At 40.7% G+C, this 22,817-nt stretch overlaps 1 protein-coding gene across 1 annotated transcript in view; it reads left to right on the forward strand.

The window, feature by feature from the left end:
- snd1 (staphylococcal nuclease and tudor domain containing 1) overlaps positions 1-22,817 on the forward strand; it is an 879,367-nt gene that overhangs the window by 155,284 nt on the left and 701,266 nt on the right. The window contains exon 13 of the mRNA XM_048553925.2: positions 10,812-10,922. Coding sequence (XP_048409882.1) covers positions 10,812-10,922 — 111 coding nt within the window. The remainder of the gene's footprint in view (positions 1-10,811; positions 10,923-22,817) is intronic.

The following is a 22,817-nucleotide window of genomic DNA, read 5'->3' on the forward strand; positions in this document are numbered from 1 at the left end:
AATATTGAGGGGGTGCAAAAAGGATTTACTGGAGGGTATGAGTTGAAGGAGAGCCTGAGTAGGCTGCAGCGTTTTTCCCCTGGAGCTCCAGAGACTGAAAGGTAACCTTTTATAGAAGTTTATAAAATCACGAGGGGCATGGGTAGGGTGAATAGCCAAGGTCTTTTTCCTGGAGTGGGGTAATCCAAAAGTAGTGGGCATAGGTTTAAAGTGAGAAGAGAAAGATTTAAAAAGGACCTGAAGGATAACATTTTCACATAGAAGGTAGTGCATGTCTGGAACAAGTTGCCAGAGGAAGTAGTGGAAGAGAGTTCAGTTACGGCATTTAAAAGGCATCTGAATGGGTTTGTGAACAGGAAGAGTGATATGGGCCAGATGCTGGCAAATAGGATTAGGTTAGATTGGGATGTCTGATTGGCGTGGGTGAGTTAGACCAAAGGGCTGTTTCCATGCCCTATGACTGCGACTAGGCATGCTTTCAAATTTAAGATAATAAAATGTGAGGCTGGATGAACACAGCAGGCCAAGCAGCATCTCCGGAGCACAAAAGCTGACGTTTCGGGCCTAGACCCTTCTTCAGACCCCTCTTTCGGGCCTAGACCCCTCTGATGAAGGGTCTAGGCCCGAAACGTCAGCTTTTGTGCTCCTGAGATGCTGCTTGGCCTGCTGTGTTCATCCAGCCTCACATTTTATTATCTTGGATTCTCCAGCATCTGCAGTTCCCATTATCTCTGCTTTCAAATTTGTTCTTTTTTGCTACTTTGAGCATGTTGCTGCCAGGATAAATGTCAGTCTTCTATCGAATGGAATGGAGTATATACTGCAAACTTAACGTTGAATGGTGGAGACTTGTAGCTGGTAGAAGAATACAGGTCAACTGACAAGCATAGAAAGCCAATTAAGAAATTCACCAAAGCAAATTGCTCCTGTATATGTCAAAAAAACATGTTTGACAATTTCAGCATAAATATTAATGATTACACTTCTAACCATGTCAATCAATCGCATTCTGTTCTGTTGAACAGGGAAGATACTTAGATGGTAACTGAAGTGAATCAGCTTGTCTGAACTGCATTCTTGTTAAATTCCAGCTTTTTTTTACTGCATACCTGCACAAATGATCAGTTGTGCTGAGCAGTTTTTCCTGTTATTAACTCTACTTAGGCAATAGAGATCTTCCATTGGTGTGTTGTCTCCCCTTTTTTCAATACCAGCAGTGCTCTGGACAGCAATTATGTTGACTAAGTGGTAAAATTAGCTTAGTATTTTGTAGGATTCTGGGATTTTTGCCATCTTTTGCTTTGAGAATTATGTTCTGCATTCTGCGTTTTTGTGTTCATTTGAGCTAATTGGTGAGATCTTTAATGGAATTAAGGCAAGGCCCATGTAGTGAACTGTAATATTGTTAAGTTTGCTGGAAGTGGTTCAAAATTTACAGTTTTAAGTCTCTCTTATTCTGCCTACAAGGTGTTTCCTTTGGGATGCAATGTGACATTTTGCCAGTCGTGCAATGCGATCAATGAGTTGGAAGAAGGAAAAGTGAATGGGAGTGCAGAGGAGAATGTTTTACAGCATTTGTTGCTGTGTGTACTGTTTAAAGTTGTACAGCATCTGTGGGCAATTGCATAGGAGACATACAATTACAGTAATTTTGTTGCAGCAATGATAGCCTGCTGAGATTCGACCCCCTGTTCATTCTTCCTGAGATTTTCTTTGATTACTTAAAGTAGTTATCTCTCCCGAACACTGCCCTGAATCATTGTTCAGGAGGAAAACCGTCTAAGCTGAGATGCAGCTTCTGTGTGACTGTGTTCAGCAAAGAATTAGACTTCATGTAGTGAAATACAGTGAATGGGCATATCATGCATCTCATTTTTTTAAACACTCATGATTAAACAATTTTTGAGGTGTTGTAAATACAGAAGCCATTGAAGTAGATGGAGCATTTTTTTTGCAGATCACAACCACCTTATTGATGCTTCAAGGTAATTCTAAAGTAAATGACAATGGTTATCCCATACAGCTGAATAAAATTCACTGTTTAATGTGGTGTTGAGATGTATCTCAATCTACTTTAATTTAGGCCCCAGAATATTGGTAGAACAAGGATGAGGCTTTAAGTCTTTTCATATGGCAAGGAAAATAATTTGCATGGAGGAGTTGAGGGATATTGTTTTCCTTGTATTTATTATCCCTCTCCAGATGTAATTGTATGATTCAATTGCTTTTTACTTTCGCTGCTGTCATTCTGCCTCCTCAGTAAGACATTTGGATTCAGAATGATGCAGATGACGGGCAAGTTACCGCCGTTTTGAATTACTGTTAGCAAATTCCTCCATGTGATTAAGGTCAGTGGGTGCCGCCTTCATGAATATCTTTAATGTTTTCTTTGTCCTCTGCTGGAACTTGGTCACTTGTGAGTTGAGAGCACAGGACCTGACAAGTGGCATGGTTTTCAGCCGCTGTAGTTGGTTTGTCAGGAATTTTGCTGGAATATATATGGAGCTGACGTGGAGAGGGAGGCAGACTGTGTAGTCCAGGTTTCATTACGTCATTTAAATGTCCTGCCCCAGGTGAAAGATCTATAGGTTGATAATTAAGCAGTTCAGTCACATGAAAACTTGGAATAAAAACTCTTAAATCTGAATAAATGTCATATTTGAATAATTGGATATCATGGTTGTTTGTTTTCTTAGGACCATATTTGTATGTTTAAATTAAGTGCTGTATTAAGGACTAGAAGCAAATCATGGGAAGATAATTTCGTTAGTTAAATATGAGAGAATTGTTGTTTGTGTTATTATCCAAGATGCATTGCTAAATACTTAGTTACATATCATAGTTAGTATTGATGCATAATAGAATCCAGATGATTAGAAAGATCTAAAGTATAACTTATACACTTTACTGAGTAAGGAGAGTGGAATTTCTCCAAATCATAACATTAGGTTTTGAAACTCAGCTTGGAGTGTACAGAACACATGGTTTGTACATAGCCTGAGTGACTGGAGAAGGGATGCAATTAAGTGTCAGGGTTACAAATGATGGCCATGGACTAATTAAAAGAAATTCTGACTTTTGTTAGCTGGACAGTTTATAATATTGTGGATGGTTAAGGGAAATTATGGATATTTACTATAGGGCAGTGTTAGCATGTAACACCAAGTTGACTTTGTGCTGTTGAATATAGATAAGGAAGAGAAGTTGGTGGAATCGTGGACAGGTCATTCAGCAACTTGAGGTATAAATTGGAGAGAGTATTAGGGAAGCAGAGGCATTGTTGATTATTTATGGCAACTGGAGGCATGAGATCTTGCAGAATTGGACATATATAGGTGATGGAGGAAAATAATGCTATGTTGGCATCAGATGGAACAGATAGATGTAACTTGTGACTGTGCTGAGGGAAATTAAATGTGGAATTTTGTATGAAGTTAATCTGAAGTTGCCAGGTACAAGATTCTTGCGTGGAAAATGATGTAATAGATATATTGTGGTTCATTAAGATGACTGAGTCAAAACTGGGTGTTTTTGAGGATGGTGATGGTTTTAATAATTAAGATATCTTTTTGATTTACTCACAACTGGATGAAGAACACAATTCTGGAGATAGCATACTAGGCACTGTTTCTGAAGGGAGAAACATTTCAGGCTGAAGTCTTTTAAAATCTTGTTATTATTTGGATGTGGCTGATATGTGTGAGATTACATTTAATGCACATCTGTCTTTACTCCAAGAATGTGTTAATTTACTTGGCTTCTACAGAGATCAATAAAATGCAGTAGTGATGCGGGCTGGATTTGCATGTCAGTCTACCTGTATGCAGGTAGCACATTGCCTTTACATGTTTAAAGAGTGCAATGTCAAAAATTTCTTGAACAAAAACAAAGTTGCTGGAAAAGCTCAGCAGGTCTGACAGCATCTGTGAAGAAAAATCAGAGTTAACGTTTCGGTTCGCTCAGTTATGAGGAAGAGTCACCGGACCCGAAGTGTTAACTCTGATATTTTCTTCATTCTTCGGGCAGTTCTGACAAGGCCAGCATTTTACAAGCTATTCCTGATTGCCCTTGAACTGAGAAGAGTTAGAAACGAATAACGTTGTGGATCTGGAATCGTGTGCAGACCAGACCAGGTAAGGATGGGAGATGTGCTTGGCTAAAGGATATTAGTGAATAAGATGGGTTTTCTGAACTATTATAATAGTTTCTCAACTATTAATGAGAGTTAAGAAGCTAATTTTCAAATTAGATGTATTAGTTTATTTTAACTTCATTTTCCCAGTGTAGAGGAGATCACGTTGTGAGCAACACATGCAGTAGACTATATTCTGGGAAGTGTAGGTGAAGGTCAAATGTAGACTGGGTGACCGCTTCGCAGAACATCTATACAAACATCTTGCAAAAAAGACCCTGAACTACTTGTTGCCTGCCACTTTAATGCACCACCCTATCCCTTGCCAATGTCTCTGACTCTGACTTGCTGCAGTGCTTCAGTGAAGCTCAACGCAAGCTGGAAGAACAACACATCATTTTCCACCTCGGGACGCTGCAGCCCTCCCAACTCTATATAGAGTTCAATAATTTTTGGGCCTGAGCACACATGTCCTAGCTCCCTTCCCCACTCACCAGGCCTTGTTACCACATAGCCTGCCACCTGTTGTTAGTCACTAATAGTGCCCATTAACAACTATTCACCCTCCCAGCCTGATTATCAAATCTTTTTCTGTCCAACTGCTCTTCTCTCTCTTTAGACTCTATCCTATCATTACTCCCTACCCCACCCCTCTCCTTTTTTTCTGCATATGAACTGACGTGCTGCCAGCCACCAAAAGTTCTGAGGAAGGGTCACCAGACCCAAAACATTAACTCTGTTTTCTCCTCCACAGATGCTGCCAGACCTGCTGAGCTTTTCCAGCAACTTTGTCTTTGTTCCTGATTTACAGCATCTGCAGTTCCTTCAGTCTTATTAACAAAATAATCTATTTGGTCTATGCTCTAAACCCAAAAACCTTTGTTTCAGCTCCAGTCATACAAAAGACAGACAAACACAGTAGATAAATAAAAGTAAAATGACAAAACTGACTGATTACTAAAGGGTTTTCATGACATGATGTTCCACATGCGTATATGATGGTTTCTTGGTTGATTGCCTGAAAGTGTCAAACAGATTGACCTTTATAGTTCACTCAGATAAAGGCATCATTACTTGTTACTTAATTCTCTGTGAATTTCCAAGAGCTGATGAGGGATGTTAGGTAGAGAGCTTTCAGATCTTTATGCTGTAGTATCAACAGTCCGATTTTCACCTGGCAAAAGCAGCCCAAACCCAGCTTTTGAGCTCTGCCTCCTCCTTGACAGACTGATCTTTCACAAGGTGCTAGTTACCATTTAACATCTGATATCTGCTTGAACATGATCTTTCCCACACTTTGCAAAGTGATAGATGCAGGTACATTTAAAAGACATTTAGGTAGGTATATGAACAGGAAAGGTTTAGAGGCATATGGGGAAAATAATGTTTTTTCTCTTGCTGTCCTACCACCCTGATTGGCTCTAATGCCTGTGTTTACATAGAGAAATGGCAACTTGGGTAGTATACTGGAAAACTGTTAGTACTGATGAATTGTCTTTCAGACTCTAGTCCTACCTTCCCATGGGAAACACTATGTAGTAAAAGTGAAGACCATTAATGAGCGTGTTTAACTTTGACCATTTTTCACCATTGTTGTGGGAGTAGCTTGCCTGTGTAGTCTTTCCGACAGCAGTACAATGGAGATTGAAGACCTGCGTTAGAATTTGCAATGCCAGCCTATGTTAATACAGTGCCATCTTATGTGTACACTGAAATGTTTTTAAAGAAGCTTGTAGAATAATTCACCAAAACAGTAGGCAGAACATGATAATGGGATTGACTACATATGGCTTTTTTGTACAACAAATTGATACAGATTTTATATTTTGGATCCTAGGTTTTGTTACCACTTGCCAAGTTGGCTGAGTTGACAAAAGTCTAGTTTGAGTTATGTTTTGGGTCCAGCTTAATTTTTCCTTGATTAAAGCTTCCATTAGTATGTGAGGGGACGCTGAACACTCCAGTATTTATCTTCGTTATTAGGAGCTTGGACTTGTGTAGAAAAAATGTTGATGCTGACTTGTGCATATTTTACCAGTATCTTGCTACTTGTTATTTATGTCTCATTTTGGAAGATAGCATCTCTACAGGACTCTCTACTACAGTGGATTGTCTGTATAGGTTATGTACACGCAGTGGTAGAGTGGACCTTGAACCCATAACCACTAAATGAATCTCCAATGGGAATTGGATAGATGCTTCTCTTAGTGGAACAGAGCAGGGTATTGGCACTGACTGAATTGTCTTAGAGTGCCTGTGTGGATTTGAACCAAATGGTTTTCTTCTGTACCAAATCATTACCATTGAGCTAATTTGGCTAAATAACTTTTGAGATCCATGTTCAGCTGTTCTTGGCTGTGGCATAAATAATTGACAATCCAATCTTCCATGGAACATAAAGTGGTGAGTTGGCCCTTATTTCAGTAGAATTACACCAACTTCTAAGTTTGAATGACTGTATGTATGGTTTTGATTTCAGTTGATGTTACTTTGGATAATTCAGATTCCAGACTGAAATTTAGCTTGATAGATCATTTAATGTGGTGGCCTTTCATGGAAACAGAAACACACAGTGCTGCAGATTCAGTTTTAATAATAAAGCAGAAGTTATTACCTAAAAGAAATTAAAACAAAACAGAACATACCAGCTTTTAAAATTTTACACAATTTACAAGATTTTAAAACACTGAAAAAAATCCCACCTATTCCCAACATTATCACTTTACAGTACTCAAATACTAGACAGAGCGAGGAAATTACTTTCCCTATCATGTCTATACATTTGATATAACTGTTTCTTTGAATTCCCAGCTTTGAAATCTTGATAACCATTTTCTTGATTATTTGCATGACTTTGAATAAAATTCTTAGCTTCAAATATCCCTTTGAGGTTTTGGTCAGAAATTTTCAAACTAAAACTCTTGCCCTGTGGCATCTTATTTACAAACTGTTTTGAATTAAATCTTTTTTTTCAGCAGAAACTACTGCTGATGAAGCAGCAATTAATTCTTGATTCTTTGAAACCAAAAAGCTAAAGCCTTTGAGTGATTACTCTTTGAATTTCCAAAATGCAAAAAATTTTCATTATCACTTCAGGAGTGTCCCAGTTATTGTTCTCTGACATGTAGTGGTTTAAAATCATAACCCCAGAAAGACTGGCAATTTATCCATTCAGAAACACCACCCAGAACACACAATCCACTAGTTTGAAATCAAAACTCTGACCTAAATTAGGTTAGAATATAGAATTTGCACACCTTGTGTCAAAATATGCACTCACTCCCATTTTTTTTTTAAGGTTTACTTTGGGATCTGGGGAGATCTTAAGGCCATAAGATCCAGGAGCAGAATTAGGCCATTCAGCCCATTAAAGTCTGCTCTGCCATTTGATTGCGGCAGATATATTTCTCAACCCCATTCTTCTGCCTTCTTCCTGTAATTTTTAATCTCCTTACTAATCAAGAACCTGTCTGTCTTTGTCCTAAACGTGCTCCTTGACTTATTGCCACAGAGGGCTGGGGAGGCCAAGTTCCACAGATTCACTACCACCTAGCTGAAGAAGTCCTTCCGCATCAGTTCAAAAGGGTCATTCGTTCTGTTTGAAACTATACTCCCAGGTCTCAGTCTATTCCACTAGTAGAAACCTCTCCACGTCCACTATGTTCCGGCCTTACTCTGTAAGTTTCAGTGAAATCCCTCTATTCTCCCAGGCAATCCTTCAAAACTCCAAGTACAGACCTAGTGTCTTCAACTGCTCCACACATGACAAACTCCTTCATTCCTGGGATCATTCCTGTAAACCTCTTCTGGACCCCCTTCAATGTCAGCACATTCTTTCTTAGAAGTTCCAAAGCCTGTGGCATATTCACAGCATGATCTGACTAGAATCTTATACAGCCCCAGGAATGCATCCATGCTCTTGTAATCTGGTCCTGTTGAAATGAATGCTAATATTGCCTTCCAAACTGTCAACTGAACCTACATAGAAACCACAAGACAATCTTGAACCTTTATGCTTCAGACGTCTAAAGTCTTTTCCCCTTTCGGAAGACAGTTAGTACATAACCTCATGCTTTCCTACATTGTATTTCATCTGCCACTGTTTTGCCCACTCCTTCTGCAGCCTTCTCACTACCTCTACGTTACTGTACCTCCACCTATCGTTGTGTCATTTGCAAACTTAATGACAACATGCTCAGTTCCTCCTTCCACATTATTAATACTAAATGTGAGGAACTATTGTCCCAATGCTGACCCCTGCAGACTTCCACTAATCACTGGCTATTGTCCTGAAAAAGGCCCCTCTATCCCCACTCTGTCTTGTGCCAGTCAGCAAACCTTCTGTCCATGCCAGTACCTTGCCCCAAACACCATGGGCTCTTGTCTTATTTAGCAGTCTCCTATGTGGTACCAGTCAAAGGCTTTCTGGAAATCCAAATTGATCATGTCCACTGACACTCTTTGTCTAACTTGTTTGTTACCTTCTGAAAGAATTCCAGAAGTTTCATTTGGCATCACTTCTTCATGACGAAGCTGCACTGACTCAGCTCTATTTGATATACATTTTGCAATCACCTCCATAATAATGGACTTTAAAATCCGAAACAATTATGGAGGTTGGGCTAACTGGCCTATAATTTACCATCATCTGCTCTCCTCCCTTTTTGAAACAGGAGGATTTCATGGGAAATAATTGTGGAGGATGAAAATGGGTTAGGGTAATGTCAAAGTATGTTATGTTGTGTTATGCAACAAATGTTATTTGTGTGAGAATGGATGATTAACCACATGGAAAGGAGCCATAGAATAGTGCTCTTTCCAAAGGGGGATGATATATTGCAGGTAGTTATATTCGCTAGATCATAAAGCACAGAATTAGGAAGGCTATTTTAGTACCTCATTCTTTTATGAGCATTTTTCCTGTTCTACTCAGCACCTTTTTTTTGGCATGTCGAACATTATTTATCCAAAAGATCACTAAATAAAAGGGAGAAAATAAACTTTGAAGGTAAATTGGCAAGTAGTATCAAAACAGATTGCATGATCTTCTTTAAATATATAGAAATGACGAGTAGATGCAAAATAAACATAGGCCCCATAGGTGATGAAGTTGCAGAAATAATAATGGGGAACCAGTAAATGACAGAGGAATTGAAACCTTGTCTTGGTCATCACAGTGGAAGATATTACTAGCATTCCAAAAAATATTAAATGATCAAGGAGCTAAAGGGAGAGAGGAAGTAAATATGACAACTATCACAAGACAAAAAAGCACTGGGAAAACTAATAGTGCTAAAGGCCATTCAAACACTCCAGGCCTAATGAATTGCATCAAAATTATTGGATGCTTTGGGAGGTAAATCTGCCATAAATTCCTGAATTTATGAAAAGTCTCAGAAGATTGAAACACTGTCAGTGTAAAGTCCTATTCAAGAAGGGAAGCGAACAAAAAAACCCAGGCAAGTTAGTTTAGCATCTGTCATTGGGATAAATTGTCAGAGCATTTAGAAATACATTACATAATCAAGCAGAGTTAGCATGACTTCATGAAGGGAAATCATATCTCTCAAATTATTAGAATTCCTTGAAAGTAACAAGCAGGATAGATCAAGGTGAACCAGTTGATGGAATAACTTCTTGATTTCCAAAAGGTGTTCAGTGAAGTATGGATCATGAAGTTTCTTAATTAGATAAGAGCCCATGGTGGTGTTGGTGATAGATTAGAATGAATGGCGAATGGATTAGAGAGTTAGCATAAGAGGGGCATTTCAGGCTGACACAAGACTGTGTTTTAGAGGCTTGACAGGATAGATGCAAAGAGGTTGTTTCCCCTTATGGGGATGTCTAGCAACAGACAATGTGATCTCAGAATAAGAGGTCACCCATTTAAGTGAAATGAGAGGCATTTCTTCTGAGGCTATTGAATTTGTGGAGTTGTTTACTGCAGATACTGGGCAATTAAATATACTCAAGGACGAGATTAATAGATCTGTGAACAGGTGTCGAGCATAATTTGGATAAGACGGGAAAGTGAACTTTAACATGATTAAATCAACCATGATCTTATGACACAGTAGACTTCGGGGATTGAATGGCCTACTTCTGCTCCTAAGCTTTTTGGTCCTAAGGATGTGTCTGTTTGGTTTCATGTTGATTATACGTTGCCTCCTTGGTCCAGAAGTATTGAGCAAAGCTTTATTATCCACCTCTTGTACCACAGCCTTCATTATTGAACTTGTGTTTTTATATGACCTAATGCTACTCATGAATAAAATTGTTGGCACATCATTATAGTTGATTCTCTGCATATTAGTCTAGGTTTTTGTGATTACCTGTTAATCACTTTGTTTCCAAAGCAAAGGCATCGAATTATATTGGTGGTGTGCCAAATCTAATAGACGTGCCATAATGTATTATTACTTGTTTGAACCAAGTATTATTTAAATTTGACCCTATCACTTGGGAGTTTGAGGGCCAGTCAATAGTACAGTTTTTTTTTGTCAGTAGAGCTTATTTTCCAATTGGTATACAGATAATGCACTTGAATGTGTAAAATCCCTGTTGAGATAACCTAATCTTTAATTGGGTTGCTGGACATATTTTAATACTTTGTACTTTGTGTAGTTCTCTTAGAAGTGGGGGCTTACGAGTAACTGTTTTCTAACCATTTCTTTTGTAGTAACATTGCAGAAGCCCTGGTGAGTAAAGGTCTTGCAACAGTGATCCGCTATCGGCAAGATGATGATCAGAGGTCTTCTCATTATGATGAGCTGCTTGCTGCAGAGGCCCGGTAAGATGGCTATTTAAGTCCTGAATATTGGATAAAATAACCTTCCAGATTAGAGTTGGAAGTAATGTTGACATGATGTGAAAATTTAAATTATTTCAACTCCAATTGCATGTTTGAAATGTATGAGTATTAAATTAATGAAACAGTAATGAGAGTGTAGTGGGTTGAAGCAAGCTGTTGAAAAATAAACTCTGTATTTTCATCTGTGAGCCCAATATTGATTTGTTGTGTTTTGGAGATCTTGAATTCAAATGATTTGAACGGTTTTTTAACACTACTGAGATGCCATGAGGCTAGAATTGCAGTCATTTAGGGCAAAGTAATTTCGCATGAACTCATTATTTGATTTCACACTTGCAAAGCTGCAAGTCACAGTCAGCAGCAACGACGACTGTTTACATTATGAACCCCTTTTCATGTAGTAAAACCTTTCCAGACATTTTACAGGAATGCCACCGTACAGAAATCAACTCTTTGCCAATGAGCGCTCCAAACCTGGCAAACCTCTTTTGCACCCTCTCCAAGGCCTTGCATCACCATAGTGCGGCGACCAGAATGGGACACACTGCTGTAAATGTGGCATAAAGTTTTATACATCTGCAACATGACTTGCCAACTTTAATACTCAGTACCCTGACAGATGAAGGCAGTCATGCCATAATGCCTGTTTTATGACTTTATCCACTCGGGGGGGCCACTTTTCGGGAGCTGTGGACTTGCACCCCAAGATCCTTCTGTATGTCACTGCTCAAAGAGTCTAGCCATTTTTAAATAATTTGCTCTTGCCTTTCCAAAATGCATTTTCTCACTCTTGTCTGGATTAAACTATATCTACATTTCTCCACCCAATTTTCCAATTGATCTATATATCATGCTGTTGCCTTTTCATCAAAATTGTTAATAGATATTGTAAACAACCGAAATTCCAGCACTGATCTTTGCAGAATACCACTGGTCACAGACCTCCAGTCAGAAAACATCCCTTCACGACTATTCTCCTCTTTGATCGTGCCGGTTTTGAGTCCAGTTTACCAACGCGCTGTGGATCTCATGTGACTTGATCTTCTGGGCCTGTTGCCATGCTGACAAGCCGTAATGAGTCCATTCTTTTGCAAACGCAAGTACGTCCTGTCCCTTAGGATCTTCTCCATTGATTTCCCTACCACTGCTGTAAGGTTCACAGGCCTGGAATTTCCTGAATTATTCTTATTATCCTCCTTAAGCAAAAGAACAATGTCTATTTTAAAGTCTTCTGGGATCTCACCTGTGACCACAATTATTTTCCTGTGTCAGGTACAACTCCAACCAGCGGACAGTTTACCCGTGAAAGAGATCCTTGATGCCACGTTCGATCAAATGTGGCTTTGAGGTCAAAGGCTGGTACTGTCCCTCACCTTATACTGCATTTGCTATGTTTTCCTACAGACTCAACATGAAGCTTCATTGCATCCTCCTTGCAACTCTGACTCCCAATTTATTTTGTTATCAGCAAACTTAGAAATATTTTCTTTGTTTTCCTCATCCAAGTAGTTTATTTCATCAAGAATATTGGGGCCCAAAGCATTGATCCATGTGCTACACCGACCACTAAAGTGGGCCAAAGCAAAGATCTTTTTGTCAGCTTGTGGAGATTTTGATGTAATGGAAATGTTGCTTGACTACTGTAATGCTATAGTCCAAGCTCTTGACATTGATCGAACGAACTTAAATTCCACTTAATCAGTGAATCAAAGGTGCTTTTACAATAATTGGTAGTTCCCAGTGATGATACTGAGTCTAGTATCAGGCAATGATCATCTAAACTAAGGGAGACCCTAATAGTGTCCCCATGACTTTAAATGGCAATGCCATCACTTAAGTTTCCCCCCCCACTACCAACGTCTTAAGTTTTACTGTTGACTGGAAACTGAACTGGACTTAGCTATATGAGTACAGCAGCACTTGTCTGACTTCCCAAAAACCAGCCCATCATTTTCAATGTTCCCCACTTGTCTGGCTGAGTTTAGCTTCAGCAGCACTCAAGAAGCTTAACACTATCTAGGACAAAATAAAAACTGAAAGAATTGCAGATATTGTAAATCAGGAGCAAAAACAGAAGTTGCTGGTAAAGCTCACCAGGTCTGACAGCGCCTGTGAAGAAAAAAAATCAAGTTAATGTTTTGGGTCCAGTGACCCTTCCTCAGAAGAGTCTATCCAGGACAAACCAATCTGCTTGATTAACACCAAATCCACTGTCCAGCATCAGCATGTAATCTGTACAAGATGCACTGCAGCAATTGACCAAGAATCCTTAGACAGCACCTTTTCAAATGTATGACCACTACAACTAGAAGGACAAGGACAAAGACAGCAGATGCATGGGAACATGAGTTGCAAATTCCTCTCCAAGCCAAACACCATCCTGACTTGAAATATATTGCCTTCAGCATTGATTGGTCAAAATTCTGGAACTCCCACCCAAATGGTATTGTGGGTCTATCTATACCAAATAGCAGTAATTCAGGAAGGCTGCTCACCATCTCTACCTCAGGGGCAGCTGGTAATGGGCAGTAAATGCTAACCCAACTGGTGATGCCCACACCCCCTGACTGACTGAACAAAAACTCTCAACATTGGTCTTGGTCTTCAATTCTGCATGAAATGGCTAAGTATGCTACTTAATTTAAGCATTTAAATTGTTTTTACTTGTTAGACAGCAAACACTCTAACTAATGTAATTGGTGAAACTAATAAATGTGGAAAATGGTGATTGGTGGGCCAGTCCAGCAAGCAGCTTTGTCCTGGTTGGTGTGAAACTTCGAGTGCTGTTGGACCTGTACTCATTCAGACTAGTGGAGAGTATTCCATCATTCTCCTGACTTAAATGGTGCACAGGCATTAGAGAAACCAATGAATTGCTTGCCCAAAATTCCTAGCTTTTCACCTGATTTTGTAACTGCATTATGTATTTGGCTGATCCAGTAGAGCAGAGGAGATTGACCTCCAACAGCCGCAGTCAATTTTTTTGTATTAGGTATAGCTCCGATCCGAAGAGAATGTTTCCCTGATTCTCGTTGACTGCACTAATCACATCATGTTTTTCTTTGATATCATTAATTGGCTCTGATAGGTAGAAACAAGTTGAAAGGACGCTGCCGGTTTTTCTCTACCTCTACCTCTACTGCCTTTCTCACCTGGGCCTGCTTTCCCATTCTTTCAGTCCTAGTGTCTCCTGATTGTTTGCTTTTTTTATTTTGAAGAAATTCAGTGCTTTTGTTATGATAAATTGTCGTACTCTTCATCCCTTCCTAAAATACTGCTTGAACTATTGACTTGTTTGTGTTGATGTTTTATGGTGGTTCTTGTTTTGAAGTAAGATCTATTTTTAACCATATGATTTTAATAAATTGGATTCTTAAATTATATTTAGCTGTGGAAAGTGTCAAATGGCGGTTACAATTTTTTCCCATGAGGAAACTGAAGAGGAAAATGTGCATTATTTTCATCATAGCTGGCTGGGCATGATTTCTGATGTTGATAGTATGAGAGAGAATAGGTCAGTGAGGTAAATGCATCGAGCGGAGAATTGTGCACGTAACTTTTCAGTTTACGTGGATTTTTATCATGCCATTGTCTCAGAGGTCTGCCTCTGTTAGTATTTTGAATCTGAATTTAACCAAAGATCTCCTTTTTTGTCTGTTGATTTTTGACATTTAGGTCAGAGTTACAGGAGAAACAATCAGCTAACATCAACAACTGGTTCAGCCTATGAATGAATCAGTTGAATTGGTCAGGTTGACATCCTTTTATTGCATGAAGAAGCTGATCCTAAAGCTATTACTCATTTTGTAATTGTGCAGATTGAGAACTGTAGTCAAAGTTCAAGTAGAGTGTTTTTCAACTCGTTTCTTAAAACCTAAAAGCTTATTGGGAAACATTGAAAATAGGAGCAAGAATAGGTCATTCAGACCTTTGAGCCTGTTCCATCATGCAACTAAGCATTCTGTTCCTGCTTTGTCCTTGCCTTTTGTGAACTCTAAAATACTCCAGTCTTTGGCCCCAGTCACTTGTGGCAGTGAATGCCACAGTTCACCACTCTGGGCAAAGAAATTTTCCCTCATCTTAGTCCTAAATGACTACCTGAGTAATGATTGTAATGAGGTCAGCCAGCTGGACATGATAGAGTTCCCTGATTAACGTTGTTAATCTGGTCCAATCAGGAACCACTGGCTGACACATAGAAAAAGGCAAATGGCAAAAATAATGACACACTGGTGCCTGGCTCTCTGTGAGGCAGCGCTGTAGACAAGGACTGTTTGTGTATAAATAAAGGGTGACTGGGTGACTGATTGCCCCTGGAGTTTTTTTTACTCTGTATTCTTAGACTGTGACACCTGGGACTGGATTCCCTGTTCATCGGGAACAATATTCCTGTCTAGTCCCTTAAGAAATTTTATGGATCTCTGAGATCTCGCTCATTTTTGCTAAACTCCAATGAGTGCAGCTCTCACTTGATATATCAGTCCTGCCATCTCAGGAGACATTTGGGTAAACCATTGTTGTACTCCCTCCATAGCCAGAGTATCCTTCCTCTGGTAAAGGGTCAAACATGCATGCGATATTCATTGTGCTCTCATAAAAGCAGTGTACATTTGTAGGATGCCATCCCTGCTCCTATGTTGGAATTCTGTCACCATGTTGGCCAGTACACTATTTGGTGTTTTCACCACCTGCTGCACATTAAATTAATTGCACAGGGATAGCTAAGTCTTGTTGCACCTTCCTCTTTCCCAGTCTATTGCCATTTTGATAATCTGCCTTCCTGTTTTTGCTCCCAAAGTAGATAATCTCACATTTAAGAGCGTTATTCTTCATCTGCCATGCATTTGCTTACACAGAAATGAGAACTGGCAAGGAGAGAAGACTTTTTCATTTAGTTCCTGGAAGCTGGGAATCAACAGCAAGGTTAATGTTTATTAACGATCCACAATTGACCATGACAAGATGGGGGTGAGCCACTGTATTGAATCACCATTGTCCTTGTGTGTAGCTACACATAGTGGTGTTGGAAAGGAATTCCTGGACTTGGACCCACTGACAGTGGAGGTTGGCAGTACATATCCAAGTCAGAAAAGTGTGTGAATTCCAGGGTAACTTGCAGTTGCTGTTCACATTTGGCTGCTATCCTTGTCTTCTAGATGATACAGGCCAGGTTTTGTGTGATGCTTTTGAAGGAGCTGTAGAGTATCTTATGGATGGCACACACTGCCACTGCATGGTGTTGACAGATGGTGAATTTTCTTAAGGGTGTTAGATCTGGATCCAGTCAGCAGCAGTGTTTTGTCCTGGGCGATTTTGTGGTTCTTGAGTGTTATTGGAGCTATTCTCATCCAGGACAGTGGAATGTATCTCAGAGTCGCAGACCCCTGCAATGTGGAGACGGGCCGTTTGGCCCAAACTAATCCATGCCACCCTTAGTGTTGTGTGCCTTCTGGTTGGTGGGCAGTTTGGATCTGGAATTTGTTTACACCGCACAGACTTCCAAGACTCTGACCTGTGTGTTTCTAACAATCCTATTTTTGTCTGTCTCAGTTGAGCTTTTACTTGGAAGATAACTACTAATGATGTTCATGTCGCAATTCAGCTACGACATGGTCTTGATTGTGAAGGAATAATGGTTTCTTTCTGTCTTGTTGATGATCACTGCGTACACTTGTGTGACAGGAATGTTAATTACTGTTGATCAGTCCAAGTCTGAATGTTGCCCAATCTTGTGCGTGTTTGTACAGACTGCTTCATTAACTGAGAAAGTTTTATAAAACATAGTGAAAACTGCGTGCAATCGTCCAATGAAAATTTGCTTGGCGTGTTTACTGTTCTTTACATGAGCAAATAGGCCAATCCATGCAGAGGAAAGAATATTTCCAACAACCCATTTTTCCTGCCTCAGTTACTTCCTACCCTATTCCGTGTCACTTGTTCGATCTAGTGAACTTCACCATGCTGGGAAAAAAAATCTCCTATTATACTTAGATTTTTAAATTTGATTAGTTGTGTTGTGAGAAATGTGAAATGCAATGCCTTAAGCTGTACACTAAGCATCTGACATTCAAATGAACTTTGACGGTCCACCTCTTGCGTATTCCCACTCCTCAGAGAGAGGTGTCATGGTGATGGGAAAGCAGGCGGATGAGCAACTGCGCTTGTGCCTGAGAATCTTCTGCATTAAATCTTATTTTATATAAACAATCGCAGTCAATTATGTTCATGTTTTTGGGTTAGTGTGTGCATGGTGGGTCAGAGATACTGCATTAGTTGAAAGGGTGCATGGAGCAAGACAATGCATGAAGTACTGAAAGAATTTTCAAATCTAATACAAATATTCTCAGGTCACTGTCACTGCTCAACATAAACCTACGCAATGTCTGTTGCTTTTAAGAGTCTCTCTATTGACCACTGTTTAATTTGACAGTTGTGAGATGTGCAAGTGAGTCAATGTAATAGATATTGTGATTCCTGCACTTAGGATTTTCTAACTGAAATGGCACATCAGTGAGATGAGACTACAAACAAATTCCTGTTGCATTTCAATTTTATCGTTTGCTCGTGAACACAGAAGTAACAATTAACACAAACTGCATTTCATTTTAACTTAATTTAATCTGTCCAAATGACAAAAAAGAATTCTACCCTGAAAGTCCACCATTAGCAAAATACTGACGATCCTTCATCCATAATAGTTGGAGATGTATTTTGCTATTCCTGCCAGTGTGTATGTTGTATTTACAAAATAAAAGCTTCAACAAAAATATACTAAGATGCCTTTTGCAGCGAGTAGATGGTTTATTTAATTCTTATGTATCTCTGCTAATATAATTTTCATACCTCATTTAACAAAGCGAGTTATGCAGTTAACAGGGGTATTCATTTAACAGATGTGGAGTGAGTTAGTGAACTGTGGTCTCAATGGTGCAAATCACTGGGTGATTGTTAAATTATTACAGTTGAGTGCCCGTGAAATAGAGCTGAAATACCTCCTGTGCCACAAACATTGTGGTGTACATCCTGTCCAAATCAACATGTGTAATGTTTACCTTTTCAGATGTGGAGTTTTATAATTCTTAGTATGTTGAATGGAAAGACCTCCTCTACATCATAGTCCACACTGTTGTGAGGTCAAACAATTATAAAGTTCACATTTTGTTCTGTACAGAAATTACCTGAAATGTTATGAGAATGTGTTTTTCAATCTTTGTGAGGTAGAATTATTGTTCTGGTGCTTCTGGATGATTGCACCTGCTGTGTTTTCTAGGTTTGCATGCCTTTAATTCTATGCAGCTATCCTTTTTTAGCTGTTCTTGCATTTCTTTTAATATGCCTTGTATATTTCCTATTCATTTTATTTCATAGTTTCCTTTGCCATTTGTGAGGTTACATCTGACATTCTCAAGAATTCTCAGATCATTCCATTTCTTTTCTGTGTTTGTTTCTTGTCTATGCTCACTGCGGATCTTTTTATCCCCTCTGGCATGCTATTGCATTTCTTTTAAATTCAGTCCTTCTAATTGTGAGAAATAGTTCTGCATCCAAAACATTGACTTACTGTGTTCCCTGAAAGATGGCTCCAGATAGACTAGGTTTCTTTAGTATCAGAGATAATGGGAACTGCAGATGCTGGAGAATCCAAGACAACAAAATGTGAGGCTGGATGAACACAGCAGGCCAAGCAGCATCTCAGGAGCACAAAAGCTGATGTTTCGGGCCTAGACCCTTCATCAGAGAGGGGGATGGGGTGAGGGTTCTGGAATAAATAGGGAGAGAGGGGGAGGTGGACCGAAGATGGAGAGAAAAGAAGATAGATGGAGAGTGTATAGGTAGGGAGGGGATAGGTCAGTCCAGGGAAGACGGACAGGTCAAGGAGGTGGGATGAGGTTAGTAGGTAGATGGGGGTGTGGCTTGGGGTGGGAGGAAGGGATGGGTGAGAGGAAGAACAGGTTAGGGAGGCAGAGACAGGTTGGACTGGTTTTGGGATGCAGTGGCTGGAGGGGAAGAGCTGGGCTGGTTGTGTGGTGCAGTGGGGGGAGGGGACGAACTGGGCTGGTTTAGGGATGCGGTGGGGGAAGGGGAGATTTTGAAACTGGTGAAGTCCACATTGATACCATTAGGCTGCAGGGTTCCCAGGCGGAATATGAGTTGCTGTTCCTGCAACCTTCGGGTGGCATCATTGTGGCACTGCAGGAGGCCCATGATGGACATGCCATCTAAAGAATGGAAGGGGGAGTGGAAATGGTTTGCGACTGGGAGGTGCAGTAGTTTGTTGCGAACTGAGCGGAGGTGTTCTGCAAAGCGATCTCCAAGCCTCCGCTTGGTTTCCCCAATGTAGAGGAAGCCACACCGGGTACAGTGGATGCAGTATTCCACATTGGCAGATGTGCAGGTGAACCTCTGCTTAATGTGGAATGTCATCTTGGGGCCTGGGATAGGGGTGAGGGAGGAGGTGTGGGGACAAGTGTATCATTTCCTGCGGTTGCAGGGGAAGGTGCTGGGTGTGGTGGTGTTGGAGGACAGTGTGGAGCGAACAAGGGAGTCACGGAGAGAGTGGTCTCTCCGGAAAGCAGACAGGGGAGGGGATGGAAAAATGTCTTGGGTGGTGGGGTCGGATTGTAGATGGCGGAAGTGTCGCAGGATGATGCGTTGTATCCGGAGGTTGGTGGGGTGGTGTGTGAGAATGAGGGGGATCCTCTTTGGGCGGTTGTGGCGGGGGCGGGGTGTGAGGGACATGTTGCGGGAAATACGGGATACGCGGTCGAGGGCGTTCTCGATCACTGTGGGGGGAAAGTTGCGGTCCTGGAAGAACTTGGACATCTGGGATGTGCGGGAGTGGAATGTCTTATCGTGGGAGCAGATGCGGCGGAGGCGGAGGAATTGGGAATAGGGGATGGAATTTTTGCAGGAGGGTGGGTGGGAGGAGGTGTATTCTAGGTAGCTGTGAGAGTCGGTGGGCTTGAAATGGACATCAGTTACAAGCTGGTTGCCTGAGATGGAGACTGAGGTGTCCAGGAAGGTGAGGGATGTGCTGGAGATGGCCCAGGTGAACTGAAGGTTGGGGTGGAAGGTGTTGGTGAAGTGGATGAAGTGTTCGAGCTCCTCTGGGGAGCAAGAGACGGCGCCGATACAGTCATCAATGTACCGGAGGAAGAGGTGGAGTTTGGGGCCTGTGTAGGTGCGGAAGAGGGACTGTTCCACATAACCTACAAAGAGGCAGGCGCAGCTGGGGCCCATGTGGGTGCCCATGGCCACCCCCTTAGCCTATAGGAAGTGGGAGGAGTCAAAAGAGAAGTTGTTGAGGGTGAGGACGAGTTCGGCTAGGCGGATGAGGGTGTCGGTGGAGGGGGACTGGTCGGGCCTGCGGGACAGGAAGAAGCGGAGGGCCTTGAGGCCATCTGCATGCGGAATGCAGGTGTATAGGGACTGGACGTCCATGGTGAAGATGAGGTGTTGGGTGGTGTCACGGACGTAGGTAGGGAGTTCCGGGACCCCACGGACGTAGGTAGGTAGGGAGTACACCACCCACGCCCTCCACCTCCTCCAGGACTTCCAATTCCCTGGCCCCCAACACCTCATCTTCACCATGGACGTCCATGTGCTCTTGAGATGCTGCTTGGCCTGCTGTGTTCGTCCAGCCTCACATTTTGTTGTCTAGGTTTCTTTAGTGTTTTGTTGCCTCATTTCATTTTTCAGCATCTGCACTAATTTGCTTTCTGCTTTTAAAAAGATTGAGCTCTATTCTAACCAAAAGCAAGTAAAAATGTGGCTTTATTTTTCTGCCAAATCAAATGCTTATGGATTCAGTGCTGCCCATAATTTTAAAAATAGTTCTACTGGCAATAATAAATAAATATTGAAAGCTGCAGCATACCAAGGTATGGAAGCTTCTAAATTCTGAACAATTTGCTCATTAAGGTGCAACACGTCATAATATTCCTGTGGCATTGCTTGTGGTGGGTCAACAAATTTGTCTTTTTTGTTCGCTGAATGTTGTTTAAAGACAAATTTTATCATACTTGAAGTGATGTGGTCAGTGAGTTAAACATGTTGTGCAACAAGGCTGCTCTGAGGGTCCTCACTTTGCAACTGAAGAATTCAGTTTCCATTTTGATATTATCGACTATTTCGCTAATCTTGAGTAATTGATTTCCGCCGCTCTGTCTGTTAGCCTGTGAAAATGTTTTTTATATAATCTTTACAGTCCTGAAATATAAAGTAAAATTAAAGAAAGCAATTGGAGTAAGGTGCTGTTATGAGTTTTTCTGGGGAGGGGAAATGAGATTTATTCAGTTTATGTGGCAGAAGGAGAGAGTAGTCCGCACCAAGTCAGTCATACAGCATGGAAACAGACAATTATGTCCAAGCAGTCCACGTTGACCGTAATTCCAACCTAAACTAGTCCCACCAGCCTCTGCTTGACCCATATCCTTCCAGACATTTCGTTCTTGTTATTTAAACCTTGTAACGATACCATCATCCATCATTTCCACTGGAAATTCATCTCACACATGAACCATTCACTGTGTAATTTAAAAAAAGCCCCTTCACATTTTTAAAAAATCTTTCTGTTTTCACCTTAAAAATATGCCCTGGACTTGAAATCCCCCTCCCCCCCCGGGGAAAAGACACCTGCCATTCACCTTATCTATACTCCTCATTATTTCATAAACCTCTGTAAGATTACTTCTCAACCTCCTTTGCTCCAGTGGGGGGAAAAAAACCTCTTATCCAGCTGCTGCTTATAACTCAAACCCTCTGTTCCTGGCAAAATCCTGGTAAATCTCTCCTGAACCCCCTCCAGTTTAATAAGTATCAGATAACATTTGACATGGAGAGAGACGAAGGGTTACTGGATTGTTCAGCCACGCAAGATTCCTGTGGAGCGAGAAATACCGTGTGTGTAGGATTGGAGTACAGAAATAGGCTGTTTGGCCCATATGTCTACGTCATTGTTTATTCGATTTAAAGATCATTGCCTTAACATCACCCTATTGACATAACCTTTTATTCCTTTCTCCCTAATGCACATGTCTTGCTGCTGCTTAAATGCTTCTAGGCAGTTGTCCTCATGATTCTATGTGGTCATGAATTCCATATTCCATATGAAGACAGGACCATATTTGATATAACTGTTAAATTTGACGCATTTAAATGGTAATGTGTTTAATTAGTTTGTCAAATACATTGTTCATTGTAATAGAGGCTTTCACAAGACCTTTCTTCTCTGTAGCTCCTTCTCTTTAAAAAGCTATGTGACTGCTTCCTTGCTTGAAAAATTATCCTGTGGTTCAAGCTACCTGTGTGTATTTTTGTAGCTACAGTTCCTGTGAATCCAACCTGCTGCTACATAGCTCATCCATCGTCTTAAGCCGCATGACAGATGATGAATGACCAATCATACAAAGATAGTAAACATGACCTGCACGTGAATTGGATTGTAGTGAAGGGAAAAGCTGCACAATATAAATCTCTTGCAGATCCTGACACACCTTGGGCCAGTGATGAAATGTGTAGATGCTGGAAATAAGGTAAGTTGCACTTGGAGACCAGGGCACATTCTGAATCTAACAGTCCAGTGCTGACATCACTTCCACTGTTTTGGACCTAAGGATAGCCTCACTGACCATTCTGCAAGAATCAGTCTTTACGTGCCACGATAGACAAAGCCCTACATCAAAAATGATGGAGAAACTCAGCAGGACTGGAAGCATGCATGGAGAGAGGATGAGAGTTAATGTTAATGACTGGAGTCTAATATGGCTTCTCTTTAGAACAGTTTCCAGAATCTGCAGTGATTTGCTTTTGAATTGGACAGATCTTTAAGTCATGAACAGTAGGAGACCTGATGGTACTTGATTAATGATGGTT

The sequence above is a fragment of the Stegostoma tigrinum genome, chromosome 25 (assembly GCF_030684315.1).
Source record: "Stegostoma tigrinum isolate sSteTig4 chromosome 25, sSteTig4.hap1, whole genome shotgun sequence".
NCBI lineage: Eukaryota > Metazoa > Chordata > Chondrichthyes > Orectolobiformes > Stegostomatidae > Stegostoma > Stegostoma tigrinum.